We start from the raw sequence: 18,262 nt of genomic DNA, 5'->3' as shown, positions 1-18,262 counted from the left end.
AAAATCACTATCATCTTTGTTGTCTTGTATTCCACAGGGAACGGGTGAAATCTCGTACATACAGTCAAATATAGTAGAGACAATACGCGACACTTCCGGATTTAGCCTTATTAAAATGGGAGACAAGTCGCAAATGGCGCTCCTAGTGGCTTGACCTGAAAATTTGCGCTAAATTCAAATATCAATGGAAATGTACATACGGAAATGGATAAATAAATTACGTCTAGAAAGAAAGTGTTACTAATATTTAAAGACTGGCATTAGGCATATAATAAAGATGTGAAACGGACTGCTGTGAAAGGGCTTGATCTTTCATTTATGCATTGGATTTTTAGCTTTAGAATTCCTGCCTAAACGTTCACGGCCAGATTTGTCTTCTTTCTCATTTTAAAGCATTGTATCATCATATAAAAAATACTTGTCTACAAAAATATCGGCACATTCCTTACACGCATGATTCAATGAATTGACATTTAAGAGGTGGACAATTTTCTTTTTAACTTGAAGCCTACTAACAGAAAGAAAGTCTATAAATTTAGCCTCAAAAACATTCAAACTTTCCCTATAAGCAATACTTGCCATAATGCCATTACATTAGGGTAAAGCAAATTTGCATCATCATATTGTTTCAACAAAATATGTACATTTCTTAAATCACTTATATTTTCTCCAGTGCTTGACGGCATTCCAAATGGAGTAACCTGGAACACAACCAGCCACACTCATATGCATATGTATTTTCCTGAATTAAATCAAACCCACAGATCACACCTACAATAACACATCGGTGTTGAAGGTTAACTGCTGCGCTATGCAATAAAATATGTGCATTATATTTTAAGCCAGTTAAAATATGGGTCGAGCAGGTCAGAAGATTATGAAGTACTATAAAAATCTATTTGTCACTGGAAGAATATATACGCAAGCACAATATTACTTATATACTCTTGTCACGAGGGAAACGGAAGAAGGACCGCGCATTCTTCTCTACTTCCTAGTAATTGCAGCCAAACACAGTGCATACCTTTCCCCACATGTTGAGAGGAAATATCAAGGAATGACACACGCTACTATTTATTTATGTCCACTAACTGAAAACGCATAAATAACACCAAAAACTTCACACAGAAATACAAGTGCTCTTATGACAGAATCAGTAGTTCTCACGTCAATCCGCTTGAGAGAGAGAGAGAGAGAGAGAGAGAGAGAGCGCTCTAATATCTGTCTCTTGATATCTCGCTGAGTGTCGCGTGTTGTCTCTACCAAGACCAACTACAACTTAACGCACTTCACACTTGTTTGTAGCTTATTATGCAGTTTTGGTAGATTTTCTTTAATTTATTTTCAGAATTGTATGTGGTGTTACTTAGTAATTTTTAATCATGTACAGATATTGTTGTTGGTCTTGTGTCTACTGTATTCGATACATTGCAATGACGACCTTTTTTTTTTTTGATTCATTGCTACGCCAAGGAGAAAATAAATATAGAGGAATAGATTTATAGTTGCTCCTTGGTCACGGTGTTGTGATGGAATCGTGGTCTGATTAATACTGGTTGCATTCTGGTACAAACACTTGGAACATATTGACATCAAAATAACTGTGTGGGTCAACATGTATGGCAACGACGATTATACAGACCAGGTTTGTTTATATATATCTTGCAACTTGTATTGTCGTAGTTTTCGGAGTTCATGATTAAAGTCTGTTGGAGGATGGTACATGCTTTGTTACTTCACGCACTTCACACGTGTTTGTAGCTTATTATGCAGTTTGGTAGAATTTTCTTTAAATTATTTTCAGAATTGTGTGTGGTGTAACTTCGTAATTTTTAATCATGTACTTATATTTTTTCTGCATCTTGTTTGTAATGGAGGTTATGTTGCACACAGCTGTCAGATAGGTCATTGGTCATAGTGTGGGACGCGTACCACTAGGGTTACGTGGGGTCGTTTCAATAGGTTCGCAAATTCATCGTAGCTTCTAACTGTTTTTAGTGGGCACTTCAGAAAAGAGAGGAGCCCGCTTATTGTCAATAATATCTTTTTTTTTTTTAAATTTAGTGTTTTTATCTATCACTACACAGAGTCCCCTTTCCGAACTATTCGTTCTAAAACATGTCAGTTTGTACCTTCTGTTGAATAGGTAAGTAAAAATTCTTACTTATGCTGCATCGCTCTTTCTTAATTTTTTAAAAATGTATGCCACTTTATTTTTTGGTATATATAGTACGACAGTAATTGGGTATAAGTTGACACTCCGCAGCCCGAAGTGAAAATAATGCAAATCTTACTTGGAATTTCTTTTAGAGGTGAGATGTACATTTACTTTTATAACCTAATAAAGAGCAGCACCCACCATCGTCCATGGCTGAAGTAGCTACTTGCATTCCTATTGGCCAACGTAAAGTGGCACATGATCTCATTCCTGTCAATTATGATAATCATAATTCTTTACCAACCCCAGCACAATAAAAGCGCCCCTTTCTTTGTCCCTATATCACAGGTCATATCCAGATCCTATCCTAACTGCCCGCACAGCAAGAACCAGTTCAGACCAATGGTCTTGTCCAGATCCTATCCTAACAGTCTGCACGGCAAGAACCAGTCTAGACCAATCGTGTTTCGAAACAAAACTACAGGTCTAAAGCTGCTTCGCGGCTTCTAACCTGGACCTCCTTTGCTTGTCCCTACATCACAGGTCTTGTCCAGATCCTATCTTAACCGCCTGCACTGCAAGAATCAGTCCAGATCAGTGGTCTTGTCTAGATCCTATCCTAACTATCTGCACGGCAAGAACCAGTCCAGACCAATCGTGTTTCCACACGAAACTAGAGGCCTAAGGCTGCTTCGCGGCTTCTAACCTGGGGGCTTATGCCCCCAGACCCTATTTGCTTGTCCCTATACCAGTGGTGTTGTCCAGGTCCTATGCTAACTGTCCACATGGCAGGAACCAGTCCAGACCAAAGGTGTATCAATAATCACCACGACCTTTCGAAGCACCACTTGCTCATTAGTTCCTAAGTAGAGAGGTTGGCAGCATTGCACACCGCTTGACAACATCCTTCCTGAGAACGTCGCGAGCGTGTAAACAAACAACAGTCGTTCCGCGCGGAGCTGAATGTAGTGAGTATTGGGCTGTGAGGTGTCAACTATTGATCAGTAATTGTTGCAGAGAGATAATCCACCTCATAGCCGCCCCAATTAGAGAATCAAAAGATCGGCCCCCTAATCTATTCAAATGAATAAATATTTATTTTATATGATTTTTAGATTAAGCAGGGCTTGAGTCATAACTCAAGATTACTATTGCCACCATCGGGCAGATTGTCTCTTTCAGATTTTATTTAAGAAAGAAAATCCAGTACATGGTTCTTCGGTTAGGGAGTACAAGTGGTACCTTACCATCGCCATTGAATTTTCCAACGCTGAGTGTGCTATGGTCTGGATAATAGTGCCTGGGATTTTATTTATTCCTAAGAAGTTCAGCGTCTCCTTTGGAATTGCCCTCTAGCACCAATCATAAGGCCAACAACTTCCCATTTTTTAATTTTGTACTTCTTTCTGAGATTCTCAAGGTTTATACAAAGGGCACTAGGAAAGTTTTGCAATGTGAGTGAACGCTTTAGACTTTTTCAAAATAATTTCCACCACACTCAGTACACTTCTCCATACGTCAAAACCAGTCACTGAACCAACTCTGCCACTTTTCTTCGGTTACATTTTCACACTCTTGATCCCGTGCTGCCAGAAGCTCCTCGTCAGATGCAAAACGCCACCCTTTCAGCTTCATTTTCACTTCTGGGAAGAGTGCGAAGTCACATGGGGCAAGATCAGGACTGTATGGAGGGTGGTCAATCACAGTCAACCCTGATCTGGCAAGAAAATCCGTTGTTACATTAGCACGATGTGCTGGAGCATTGTCGTGATGCAAGAGTCAAGTGTTGAGCCGTGACCTTGAACGGAGCTGCTTGAGACCCTGGATGACCTGAGGCAGACAAGTCTCACTGTACCACTTCACAGTAACTGTCCTTTGTGTTTCTAGCACAACCCGAGTCAGGATGCCCCGTTTAGTGAAGAATACTGCATCATCCTTTTCTTCACTGACCTTGACTTTTGCACAGTCACAGAAGTACCCTCATCTGCAAACAGCCACACCTTGTTCTGGGATTTTGTTGGGACATCATAATAATAAAGCCAAGTTTTGTCACCTGTAACGATGTTATTGACATTACGCGAAGTCCCATTTTCAAATTGTTTTAGAATTTTTCAGCACCATTTCACTCAATATGCCCTTCGTTCCTCTGAAAGTGAATGGGGCACCCAGTGGGAACAAAACTTTCTTGTAGAATTGAATGAATAACTGGTGCAGGGATGTGGAGGGTATCTTCTACCTGCTGATATGTCAACCGTCTCTCTTGCTGCAACATTTTCCTCACAGCTTCAATGTTTTACTCAGTCACTGATTCAGCCGGTCGCCCGGAACGAAAATTGTCTTAAACCCCAAAATTTCCCCTCTGGAACTCTTTGTACAAGCGGAAAATTGTTGTCCGATGTGGACAGTCTTTCCCCAGCACAGGAGTCATTTCCTCCAGGCACTGGTCAACAGTTAATCCAAGAGCAAAATTGTAGCGGATAGTTGCGTGATATTCACCTTTAGACCACGCTGGCCTCTTAACTTGCTTTCAACCCCACTGCTTGGTAACAACTGATGTGAAGGTCGTGTCTTGCTGTCTTCGAGACCAGTTTTCACCCCTCTTTTCATCCCTCACCATAACAGGGGTGTCCAGCCTACAGTTTTTGCGTATTGCAAAACTTTTCTAGGGTTCTTTGTATGTGGCCTTTTTCTCCTCACACAATAATCGAGGCTGCTGTTCAGTTTCCTCGAATCTTAGAGTGGGATCAATCGCCATGCCTGTACCTTTCGTCTGGTCGATGACAACATCAGCTCGTCTTGCGGATCCATCTGTGGAAAGACATCCTATTTCTTCACGGATCTCCAAATGTTGTTAACGGAGCCTTCCAGCTATCAATTGGCAAACTGTATTGTGCCGATGGATCCTTATATTTTATATATCTCATTGCTAGGCAGTGGAAACTTCGTCATTCCACCAACGAGCAAACCATGTTTCTTCATCTGTCTTGTAAAGTCTTGCCGGGTTGCCTGAGAAGTGAACAGAAGAGTTCAATGGTTGAATAATTGGGCCATTGTTAAGCATTGAAAATGCCAGGAACAGTTCACCGGCCATAGCCGACTGCTCAGTATTGGGCTTCTGTTAACTTTACTCCGAAGTAGTTACAAGGTTTCCTTTGCCCAGCGAGGATATATTTATGCAATACATTATTGTTATTAATGGAGAACAGGGTTGTTGTGACTTACCTGCTTGTCTGTCATCCTGGTGACCGTGGTTTGATTCCTGGTTTCAGGAAGAGCATGCGATCTTAAATGCCCGCCACAAATATTTTGTGCCTCAATGCGTGCAATGACCCTGAGCAAGCGGGATAAGCTGCGGTGGATAAGGATGATAGTTAATATTGTTTAGCATCCAGCTGTAATAATTTAGTATAATCACAATGTAGGGTCAACTCGTATTTCGGGGAGTACGAAGGGAAAACAATTGGATTTTAGGAGTATGTCAACGGAGAAGTTTGAATACCACTGAGATCGGTTATCTCGTGAATTTGGACACTATTGTAGTCCACAAAATGTTAGAATATTAGCTTATTCCCATGAGGATGCTTGTTGAACAGGATCACTCTATTGTTAGTTGGTTTCATATTTGAAAATTTCTTACTTTACAGTATGTTGGATGTAACATTGTTTCTTGTAATATAGGGGATGAAAAGTTAGATCCAGCTGGGTTAAAAGTCAGGTTGTGAGTTTCACAAATAGGAAAAGTCCTCTGAGTTTTAATTACTGCGTTGATGGGGTGCAAGTTCCTTTTGGGGATCGTTGTATCTAGGTGTTAATATAAGGAAAGATCTTCATTGGGGTAATCACATAAATGGGGTTGTAAATAAAGGATGCAGATCTCGGCACATAGTTATGAGGGTGTTTAGGGGTTGTAGCAAGGATGTAAAGGAGAGGGCTTATAAGTCTCTGGTAAGACCCGAACTAGAGTATGGTTCCAGTGTATGGGACCCTCACCAGGATTACCCGATTCAAGAACTGGAAAAAATCCATAGAAAAGCAGCTTCATTTGTTCTGGGTGATTTCCGACAAAAGAGTAACGTTACAAAAATGTTGCAAAGTTTGGGTTGGGAAGAACTGGGAGAAAGGAGACGAGCTGCTCGACTGAGTGGTATGTCAAATAAATATTAAAATTTATTTATTCCACCTATTCAATACATAAATAGAGATTTTAATTAAGAAATTAAATCTTGAATAAAATTATAGGGACATGTTTCGCCCTTTAATTAAGGGCATCTTCAGTCATAATCTCAATCTGAAAGGTAATTAATCAGGTACCTGATTGTATTAAAATTACATATGAAAGTGAGGATGATGTTCGAAATGTACTTCAAATGGTGAGCAAATGGTTAACAATAGTTATGATATTCTTAAAATGAAGCCTTAGGAAAAAAAAAAAAAAAAAAAAAAAAAACAACACACACAACTCATAAATTTATACACTTTCTTGAATGTCCTTGTTTAGCTTTAATATGTTTTAATACTCCATTTGGAATTAACTACATTTTTTTATTTTATTATTATTCTAACGCCCTCAAGATTTAACGTAACAGTTTACGTTCTTATAAAATTACCAGTATACAATTTGTTACCAATTTTTAAACAAGGACATTCAAAAAAGTGTATAAATTTACGACTTTTTTTTTTCAAAGACTATATCATAACTATTGTTAACCATTTACTCACCATTTGATGCACATTTCCAACATCATCCTCACTTTCATATGTAATTTTTATACAATCAGGTACTTGATTAATTACTTTTCAGATTGAGATTAAGACTGAAGATGCCCTTAATTAAATGGTGAAACATGTCCCTATAGTTTTATTCAAGATTTAATTTCTTAATTAAAATCTCTGTTTTGAATAGGTGGAATAAATAAATTTTAATATTTATTTGACTTCATTGTACATTTCAATATGGACCAAAACATGAGAATTATAACATGTAATGAGTGGTATGTTACAAATCATCACTCTCATGAGTGGTATGTTCCAAGCTGTCAGTGGAGAAATGGCATGGAAAGACATTAGTAAACAAATAAGTTTGAGTGGCGTCTTTAAAAATAGGAAACATCACAATATGAAGATAAAGTTGGAATACATGAGGACAAATTGGGGCAAATATTCATTTATAAAGGAAGGGGAGTTAGTGTTTGGAATAACTTACCAAGGGAGATGTTCAATAAATTTCTAATGTCATTGAAATCATTGAAGAAAAGGCTAGGAAAACAACAGATGGGGAATCTGCCACCTGGCCGACTGGCCTAAGTGCAGATCAGTATTGATTGATTGATTGATTGATTGATTGATTGATTGATTGATTGATTGATTGATTGATTGTGAGTTTCTCCAAGAGGAAAAGTCCCCTTTGATTATTGGGTTGATGGGGTGATAGTACCTCACAGGGGTCATTGTAATCAGCTAGGTGTTAATATAAGGAAAGCTCTTCATTGGCTTTATTGCATCTACAAGGTTGTATATATGTTGCATATCTCTCCACATGATCATAAGGGTATTTAGGGATTGTAGTAAGGATGTAAGAGAGGACATATAAGTCTCTGATAAGACGCCAGTTAGAGAATGGTCTCAGTGTGTGCGACCCACATCATGATTACGAGAATTGGATAAGATCCAAAGTAAAACAGCACAAGTTTTTCTGCGTGTTTTTTGAGCAAAGAGTAGTGTTTTGAAACATTTGTAGGCTTTCGGCTTGGAAGACTTTGGAGTAAAGGAATGAGGTGTTCGACTAAGCAGTATGTTCCTAGCTGTCATTGGTGAGATAGTGTGGAATGATTAGTAGAAGAATAACCTTGAGTGGATCTTTTAAAGGCAGGAAAGATAAAGTTGGATTTAAAGATGGGAAATTGGGGCAAATGGAATAATTTTTTAAGGGAAATGTTTAATAAATTTCCAAGATCTTTGAAACCATTTTAGGTACACAATTGATAGAAAATTTGCTACCTGGGCGACAGCCTTTAATACAGATCTATGATGATTTATTCCAGTTTGACTAGCAGAAATGTTTTTTCACAGCATGTCCTTATCGTAAAAATGTATATACCATGTGAACATAAGGATGATGTACAGGTATGTTAACAGAGTCTGCCAGATGGTTATCAATGTTGCTGAGTGTTCACATAGCAAGCATTCTCCTTTATTGTATGCTATTCCTGAACGCAGCCATTCTGCTGATCTGCTAGAGATTATGTGATCAGAGGGATGTTTTTTAGTTTCCCATATTATTGTACTCTTTATAACTTTGAAAAAGAAAACAACACACTGGGTTTGGTGTGTGTACATCTTATTTTATGAAATGTCACAGTCCAATTGAAACAGTACGTACATCAACACTTCTTTTTTCCAGACGAGATGGAACTATACAGTATATTACATTGTTGGTATAATTCTCTAGCATAGAAAGAGGTACATGATCAGTTGCCTGGTGTTTGGGTGGAATGTCTGCCTCTTACCTGGAGACCCTGGGTTCAATTTCTGACTTGTCCACAAATTTTAATTCTGGACAGAGGGCTTGATCAGCCTCATGCAACTGAGGACCTGGATGTTATGAGAGGCAGCAGACCTGGTTACAGATGTCAAGCAGTATGGCTGAGTATTTCTTAACAGTGACCACATGGAACACTGATTGTTGGGTTAGACAGTCGCGCACTACCCATGTCACAGATTCTTGTACCAACATTAATTACTACAGGACGTCATCTACACGTGTAAACACAGAACGTACTTTCACACAAGGTTTAATTCTCGAGACATTTGTAAACCACAAACAATCACACCATTTTTCTTTTTACACACTCCCGGAGTTCTCCATTTCCAATGAGTACGTAACCAAGTTTAAGGAAGTAAACACAAAGAACACATATTACTGGTTTCTCACATCCTCCCCCCTTGATTGTTGCAACAATTAACAATGCTCAAAGGTTCAGTTTTTCAGGAAATTTTACTCTCCTCCGCTTCTCGTCACTTGTACCTCCCACAGTGGAGACATTTAAGGTTGCCGGACTCTGTCACCAACATCAATGACAGGACTAACATCTGAAGGTGAAGATCCTTCCAACAAGTAGAGTCTCTGTAAAGGCCGAGTAAGTTCACCAGAAGAAGTCTTCAACCATACCACTCGTACCATACCATCTCTTCCAGGATATACCTCAAGCACCTTGGCAATAGGCCACTCGATCCACCTTTTCTGGTCGCAACCAATGAGCACAATGTACCCTTCCTTGATTTTTTTTGTTTCACCACTTGATTTATGATGACAATGTACAACCTAACCCAGATATTCATCCCTGAATCACTTCCTCAAGTCCTTCAATATATCTTCTGGGAGAGGGCACTGTAATTCTGCAACCATACCTTTGGCTTCATGTTGTCTGCATTTTTTGCACGATGCAATCACATTTCTAACAGTTCTTCGACCATTCAGTATCCAGTATCTCTGTCGCAGGTGAGTTAGTAGTATATGAGTTCCACTATGAAGCAGTCTTTCATGTTCCTCCTGAATCAAAAGCTGAACTAGTTTATGCTTGTTTGGCAGACAACGGGGCATTTGAAGTTATCATCCTTCCTTTCCACAATTTTAGTCTTCACCCGCAGGATTCCTTCTGCATCCTTGAAGACACACAGAGATTTCAAACTAGAAACCCTTTCTTTGGTGAACGTTTACTCTTGTAGCAGTTGTATAAGCTTCTTTTCAGTCCTTTCTATCTCTTGCACTGTTAACTTCCCTTTATATCTTCCATTTGTTTGTTTTGCACTATTCTTCACAAATCTGAATATCCATGCCACCATCCTCACTAACTTGGTATACTTCGAAGTGTATTCCAGAAACCATGAGGTAGAACTACCAACTGTCATCACTACCCCTTCCACCTCTTCCTGACAACAGGACTCTATGCCCACAACCATATTACTGGGCCATTCCTTCTCAGGTAGCTTTAGCCATGCTGATCCCTCCCACCAGGCAGATTCTAAGAGTTCTTTAACCAAGCATCCTCGCGATGGCAAGTCAGCAGGGTTTTGTTTTCCAGGAACGTGGTTCCACTCATCTCTTTGTGTGAAATTTAGTATCTCCTTTATTCTGTTCTCTACGAAGGTTCCCCATCTTCCATCCCTCCTAATCCAACCCAACCGAGCTCGATAGCTGCAGTCGCTTAAGTGCGGCCAGTATCCAGTATTCGGGAGATCGTGGGTTTGAACCCCACTGTCGGCAGCCCTGAAGATGGTTTTCCGTGGTTTCCCATTTTCACACCAGGCAAATGCTGGGGCTGTACCTTAATTAAGGCCATGGCCGCTTCCTTCCCACTCCTAGCCCCTTCCTGCTTCATCGTCGCCGTAAGACCTATCCGTGTCGGTGCGACGTAAAGCAAATAACAAAAAAAAAAAATCCAACCCAGTACAATAGTTGAATCAGTCCAACAATATTGAAGAGTTTTCATGAGACCTAAACTATTCTTGACAGTGACTAGCAGATGGACACGAATGCAGCAAGATAACAATTCTAGTCTAGGCATAGTTACTTTCTTCACCGGTGCAACTCGTGACTTCGCTAGTAACAACTGCACTGTCGTCCCACAGTTACTTTCACTTCTTAAAAATACAACAGCAGCATAGGCTGAAGCACTAGCATCACAGGAGACATGTAAAGTGTATGGTGTTCGATCGCTGCTTGAAGTAAATCGTCTAGGAATTTCAACATCAGCCAAAAAATGCAATTCTTCCAACCACCTTCTTCTCTTTTCAACTTTCCTGCAATAGTTTTTTTGGTACAATAGTGACAGGACATGTATACTCTACAGGATCAAATACTGCCTGACAAACAGACAAAATCTTTCTTCTTGTTACAGGTGGCTCTATATTTTGTACTTTCCCTACACAAGATAGGCTATCAGTTGTTCTGTTCCATAGTAATCCGAGTACCGGTATGGTTTCTTGAATCGCAACGCTTTCATTTAGTGCAGTACTCGCCCAACCTCTTAACTCAAACTTTGCCATGGCCATCAAAAAAGAAGCCTCCTGAATAAAACAGTTGACTTCTTCTTCCGAGCTGACTGAAGCAACACAGTTGTCCACATAAAATGAATGCTTGAGTTTTTCTGCAGTTTCACGGTACCCAGCAGGACAATTATCAAGATGATGCTCTATAACAGCTCCCAGAATGAACGGGCTGCAATTTACACCAAATACAACGCGACATTGGCGAAAAATCTTAATCTTCCTAGTAGCGTAATCATCCCACCAAAGGAATTTCAGATAATGACAGTCCACTTCGTTCACAGAGATTTGCAGAAAGGCCTTCTTTTATCTGACACTACTCTTATTTCCCTTTCTCGAAATCGCAGCAGGATGGATGGTAGAAGTTCCAGGAAGTTGGGGCCTTTCTCCAAACAGTCATTTAGGGACAGCTTTCCTCCTTGTTTACTGGAAGCATCAAACACGGGTCGGCACGTTGTAGTTGAATCACTCTTGAAAACTCCACGATGAGGCATAAAGTATCCCTGCTTGTGTCCAAAGTCATCTTCTTCAATGATATTTTCTTGTAGCCAGTCTTGTAGTACTGAATGATATTCTTTGTATCTGTTCTCGGAGACAAGTTTCGAAGTCATTGATGCAAGTCTTTTCTCTGCCACCATTCTGTTATTTTCAAGATCCTCTCTTCTTTCACACCAGGGTAGGCAGACTTCATATCTACCATCTTTGTTAACAGTGACTGTTCTTTCTTGAAATGATTCAGAACTGCTAACTCCACATCTCTGTTTTCCTGTCTACTGGATCTGTAATCCCGAGCACATCTTCTTGCCAGATCTTCACTATGTGTTAGTAAGGATGTTAGCAGGTTAGCCGTGTTACCATGCCCTGTATTTTGTGTTGATCCCATTATCACCCAGCCAAGACGAGTTTCTTGTGCCACTAAGGCACACTGTAATCCTACCATATTTCCCGTGAACAAGCTTCCTGCATAATCAGCTCCAATTAAAATTTCAATAGTAGGATGACCAGCTCCATTGTCAGAGACTACAGTGCCTTTCTCTTTTAATTCTTGCAGGCAAGCACTTTGATTAATGCGAGGAATTGAACCACATATAGAAACTTGATCTAAGGCTTCAATCTCACATGAATAATTTCCTGTCATACTCTGAAGTGATACTCGATATCTCTTGTGTACATGTCTTTGCAATGAGATTCCCCCAAACAGAACTTGTATCAGATTTTCAGATCCAACACAAGAACAAGCCATTTCCAGAGCAGTCTTCTTTAGAATATAGGAACGCTGAGATCCAGTATCTATTATCGCCCTTACTACACGTTGACTACCCTTAGCTGTGATAGCTACCATTAGATTCTGCAGTAGGACATCTAGAGAACAACAGTGGTTTGCTCCAACGACACTCGTGTTTTCCCTCCTATTCTCTTCCGACAATATTGGTTTCTTGTTAGTTCTAGGCAGATTAGAACACATTATCGGATAATGTTTTTTCCGACAGATCAAACATTTTAGTGAAGATTTACACCTTACAGACCTGTGTCCGGGTTTTAAACATGTGAAACAAGCCCGTTTAGATTTTAACATGTCTGTCTTTTCCCTAAGAGACATCCTTTCTGCTTTAAAACACTCCTTCCTCCCATGAAACTTTTCACAAAATACACAAACATTTGATCGTGTACCGGTATTCTGTTTTTCACCAGTCAACAGATTGTATGCAGTCGGTACAGTTTCATCCTCTGTTTCTTTTCTTTCATTGGATGTTTTACCTGATCTATGAGTCAGTTTAAACCCAGTTTTAGCTAACATTATCCTCTCCTCTCCTTCCACCTCAGCCTTTAGAAATTCTAGCAACATCTTCAATTTTTCACTGTAATCACTTGCCTGAGCCACACTTGAACTACTCCTCATCTAGATTCTCAAAAGCTCCTCTGGAATGCTTGATTCAACAAGGGGAAACAAAATTGCCGCATGCTTGTCAAAAGTCGCTTCAATGGATTCCAGCGCTCTTAAGTAACACTCAAGTTTATCGTACAGTTGTAAAGTATGTTCCTTACCTTTCACACTGGTGGCATTTTTTATGACCAAACCTAGGAGTTCTCTGATGTAGAACTCTGTCAGCAACTCCTTCTTACCAAATCTTTCAGTCAGTCCGTCCACTGCCTTCTGATAGTTTTCTGCAGTCGGTGGATAGCTGTCGATGATTTCTCGTGCTCTTATTCCTGGAACTGTCGCCTGGATCAGGTACTGGAATTTGTCTTCTGCTGCTATGTCTTCATCTTCATGAATTCTGCTAAACTGACTCCAAAAGGAAAGCCAGCCCTTTATCTCACCGCTAAATTTAACTAACTCTATTTTTGGTAATTTCATATTCTTTTTATGTGAATCAACAGAATATGCCATCTCAAACCTAACATTTTCTTGGGTTACACCTAACCTCTGAGTGTGTGCTTCTATTTTGAATCTCATAGCGTCCATTTTATCCCTATATTCTTCAATATTGGTATACTCATGTTCATATTTCTTATCACTCCCTTCTTCCTGCAAAACCAAGTCCAGTATTTGCTCATCTAACATCGAAAGTTCTTGAAATAACCGTTCCAATTTTACAGACATTAACCTAATAGCTTCGTCATTTATCGCATCTTTATTTAACTCATCTAGTAAAAGTCGGGATGCTTTCGTGAATGATATCCTCACAGGTTTCCGTTTCTTACACAAATTCTCCATTGTGGCACGGTACAGTTATACTTATCACGTCGGGGTCATCAAATTAAATGTTGGGTTAGACACTTGCGCACTACCCATGTCACAGATCCTTGCACCAACATTAATAACTACAGGATGTCATCTACACGTGTAAACACAGTTCAAAATGCAGAACGTACTTTCACGCAAGGTTTAATTCTCGAGACATTTATAAACCACAAACAATCACACCATTTTTCTTTTTACACACTCCCAGAGTTCTCCATTTCCAATGAGAACGTAACCAAGTTCAAGGAAGTAAACAACACAAAGAACACATATTACTGGTTTCCCACACCGATAACTACTGGCAATCTGGCTAGCGGCAGTTGTCTTTGCAACCCAGGACCCCAAATGGGTTCAATGTGCCAGTGGTTTTGTGGATATTATATGCTGAGAACCATGCTTTCAAACTACTTCACCACTGCTTGTTGGAAAAGTGCTAAAAGTATTTCTTTTTGTGTTACCAACAGTACTACTGCTTTTAACTACCCATCAACGCTCTTGACTGCAACCTCTACTCTGATAGGAGGTATTAAAGTCTGCAGTTCTTCAGAACATCATGGGGAGCAACAACTCAGCATATTAACACATATAATGTTCTAATTTAAACTGGCAATGCTTATGTCTTTGTTAATCAGAATCTTTCAGATGGAATTGAAGCATGCCTACGTTGTCTTAATATTACTTCAATAGTCTGGTGACAAACTAGCGAAGTGGCTTAACTGATTCAAGGAAAGTTCACCAGGGACTTGAAAAATGCAAAGTGGTTATCTGGTCTTCATTACTCTGTTTTAAAATTATTATTAATAATAATAATAATAATATTTACTTTACACCGCACCAACACGGATAGGTCTTATGGCGACAATGGGATAGGAAAGGGCTAGGAGTTAGAAGGAAGGGGCCATTGCCTTAATTAAAGTACAGCCCCAGCATTTGCCTGGTGTGAAAATGGGAAACTACCGAAAACCATATTCAGGGCTGCCGACAGGGGGGTTTGAGCCCATTATCTCCTGGATGCAAGCTCACAGCTGCACGCCTCTAACCGCATGACCAACTCGCCCGGTCTTCATTAATCTGCAGGGTATATCTACGATAGGCCTATATAAAGTATAACGTATACACCCAACAACAATTGGATCTCTTCTCATGAATGTCTTCCGAGTAGTGAATGGCATGCAGCAATTAAAATGACTGTGAATGTTCTGTTCTAGGCAGATCTTTGGTTGGCATCCTTTGTTTTCACAGTGAGAACAAAACTGTGGCTCATATTCTTGGAAAATGCTCGCATGGTGAAGTAACTGAGGAACTCCCAGTATTATAAAATCCAATCTGTAATTGCTGATAAACTGCAAACAAAGCATTTTAATGTTCACGGTATATCATCTGCTGGCAGCACAAAACATATTGATATAATAATAGTTTTTGTTATGAGCAAGAAAGGAACTGACTTCACCAGCAGATTGGAAAATCATGGAGTCAAGCCTGAAGAATTGAACACTGAGAAAGGGTATGCTTATGTTTGTACTGTGCCTTTCTACAAAGATAAATACCACATGGAGGAGAAAGTGGCTATTGGCCTACTGCTATGGGCACACAGTACAATACCTTTGTTCTTTGTGCAATTCTGGGTACAGTTGAGCTTAGCGCAGAAGAGCATCTCAGACATTGATAGCCAAGGCTGTCTGGTGACCATGATTGTTAGGGCGTGAAATGTATAGAATGTGACACGTGGTTAGCCAGTTCGAGTCTCGGTGGAAAAGATTTTCACCATCAGAATGTTGGTCGTCACGATAGGTGAGGTGGTGGTATACAATTTCTGTTCATTAGATTGCACGCCAAACGGCTGAATTCAATTCCAAACATCTCTGCAGTGTTCATTGGCGTGAGGGCATATGACACTTAATGGTGATTCATTAGGCTATGTGCCAACACAGAGTTTCACCCTCTCTTGTCATCATCCACCCAGATATGCAGGTCGTCCATGAGAGTCATATAGAAAGACCTGCACTAGGCGAGCCGAACATGTCTCGACACTTCTGGCATTAAAAACCATGAGTATGCTAAATTAAAAAAAAAATCAATAGAATATTGATATGATAATTAAATTCTGAAGCCTGATGAGACATCTGTTGCAAAGTTTAAATCTATTTGTATAATTCTTGGAGTTGTAGAACTGCTTTCAACCTTAAAAAAGAAATCTTGATTTGTTTGTTCATTGCTGGCAACCTCTTCATTTGGGAAGGCGATAGTTATTATTTGACTGCGCTTGATAGCTGCAGTCGCTTAAGTGTGGCCAGTATCCCATAGTTGGGAGATAGTGGGTTCGAACCCCACTGTTGGCAGCCCTGAAGATGGTTTTTCGATGATGGGGCTGTACCTTAATTGAGGGCACAGACGCTTACTTCCCACTCCTAGCCCTTTCCTCTCACATCTGCCATAAGACCTATCTGTGTCGGTGCGACGTAAAGCAACTTGCAAAAAAAGTTATTATTTGTAGTAGTCTTTTCTGACTTCAAACTATTGTTCAACATTTTCTGTTGGTATACAAGTTTGATACACAGCCTCATAACAGTCCACTTCTATGCTTGTAAAATGTTGCCTGTATTCTGACTTTACCTATTACTTAAAAATCAGAGTTGGGAAGTAATTGAGTAAAAGTAATCAAATAACTTCTAACTTTCTTAGTAATTTTTTACAAAATGTGATTTTTACTTGTAATCTACTTCTTGAAATAAATTGTAATTGTTACATTATGGTAATCGATATACATCACATGGAAGCAGAAACGGTAAAAAGAAAGTGACAATGAAGATAATTTTTTCAGTTCTACTGCAGCAGAACCAGTAGCTTTACCAGTGCTGGATGAGGTGGCCTACTTTATCTCTCCCAGTACTTCCAGAGACAACATACGTATCACTGCTGGCTATGTTCTTAAAATTAAACTCAGGTATTCCTTCTAGAGCCTGTGTAAGGTGTTTTTTCAATAAATGCAAGAATATACTTTCCCTGTAGGGTGAGGCTTAGCGATGAGAATGTTAAGAACCAATTATTTCTTAAATGGCATTTGAAATGGGCTACTGAAAGTCACTAACTGAAATAAAAATTTTGGTAAAAGATGATTTCAAAAGTTGTAAAGTATCATGTTCAGCCTAACATAGTAATAATAGCCATTGAACACCCCTATGCTTAAAAAAAAGTCTTTATATCATTCCAGCATCATGTGAAAAAATGTTGATTTCCTTAACTCTTTGCCATCCCTAATGCTCCAGAGCGCGCGAGCATTATTACCCGCCTGTCATGCTGAACGCTCGAAAGCGCTCGCCACACTTGCGTTCATTAGATTAGAAGTGTGTTGAGAGAAATATTGAAAGGTCTTGTGAAACCACACTGTATTCCTTTGATTCAGCAATGTCAGGACCTTGTTGACAGCATTTCCTCTTTGTATTTCCCAAGCAGACCTACTTAAAAACCTCGCCTTTCAGTGAGAGATTATTTTTGTTCAAGTTTTCACCATGTCATCTAATCATGGAGTTGTGTCAAAAGGTATGGAAGTGTGCAAAATTGAAGATATGTTAAAAGTTAATGGACATAGTGCTCTTTCTAGCTGTGGTTCAGAGTTGTATTCTGATGAATGTAGTAGTGATAATGATTCCGAGAATCATGAACGTGAACAAATATTGTGTGAAGATCGAGGGACAGGGCTACAAAAAAATTTTGTTAGTGATATCTGGAGTCACAATATTCATTTTGATGAATTGAAAATATGAAAAAACAATGCCAGTCCAAATCACGATTTACTTTCCTGGAGTTCAGAAAAGGATTGTTTTGTATTATTTGTGGGATTGGAATTTTATGAGCTAGTGGCAGAGCAGACGAATATTAAAGCCAAATATTTACTAAGAAAAACTGGCACTGTTGATACCACCTGGCAAGACACTAACACTTACGAAATAAGGGCATATGTAGGAGTTCTAATTTATATGGGATTGGTTGTTTTACCTGAAATAGATTATTACTTCCTAGGAGACTTTTGCGTGTGCCCATTAGTCAGGTAGGCAATGACACTGAAACGGTTTAGGAAACTTGGGCAGTATTTACGTCTAAGTAGCCATGTAAACAGGACAACACCACAAGACGAACATTACAATATTCTGTACAAAGCAAGACCAGCTCTGCAACTTACCGAAAAATTCGGAATTTTGTACGCACCTGGCCGGGAACTCGCACTAGGTGAAGCTATGATAGGTTTCAAGGGAAGATTTATCTTGAAACAGCACCTCCCAGGGGAACCCACCAAATGGGGTATCAGAGCATGG

The 18,262-nt window shown here is 39.5% G+C and overlaps 1 protein-coding gene across 1 annotated transcript in view; it reads left to right on the top strand.

The window, feature by feature from the left end:
* The first annotated feature begins 1,516 nt into the window (after window positions 1-1,516).
* eIF3l (eukaryotic translation initiation factor 3 subunit l) overlaps window positions 1,517-18,262 on the top strand; it is a 116,620-nt gene continuing 99,874 nt past the window's right edge. The window contains exon 1 of the mRNA XM_067137643.2: window positions 1,517-1,645. Within this exon, the coding sequence (XP_066993744.1) occupies window positions 1,616-1,645 (30 nt within the window). The 5' untranslated portion in view covers window positions 1,517-1,615. The remainder of the gene's footprint in view (window positions 1,646-18,262) is intronic.

The sequence above is a fragment of the Anabrus simplex genome, chromosome 1 (genome assembly GCF_040414725.1).
Source record: "Anabrus simplex isolate iqAnaSimp1 chromosome 1, ASM4041472v1, whole genome shotgun sequence".
Lineage (NCBI taxonomy): Eukaryota > Metazoa > Arthropoda > Insecta > Orthoptera > Tettigoniidae > Anabrus > Anabrus simplex.
Note: the sequence above shows the minus strand (reverse complement) of the source record. Positions and strands in the feature narration are given on the sequence as shown.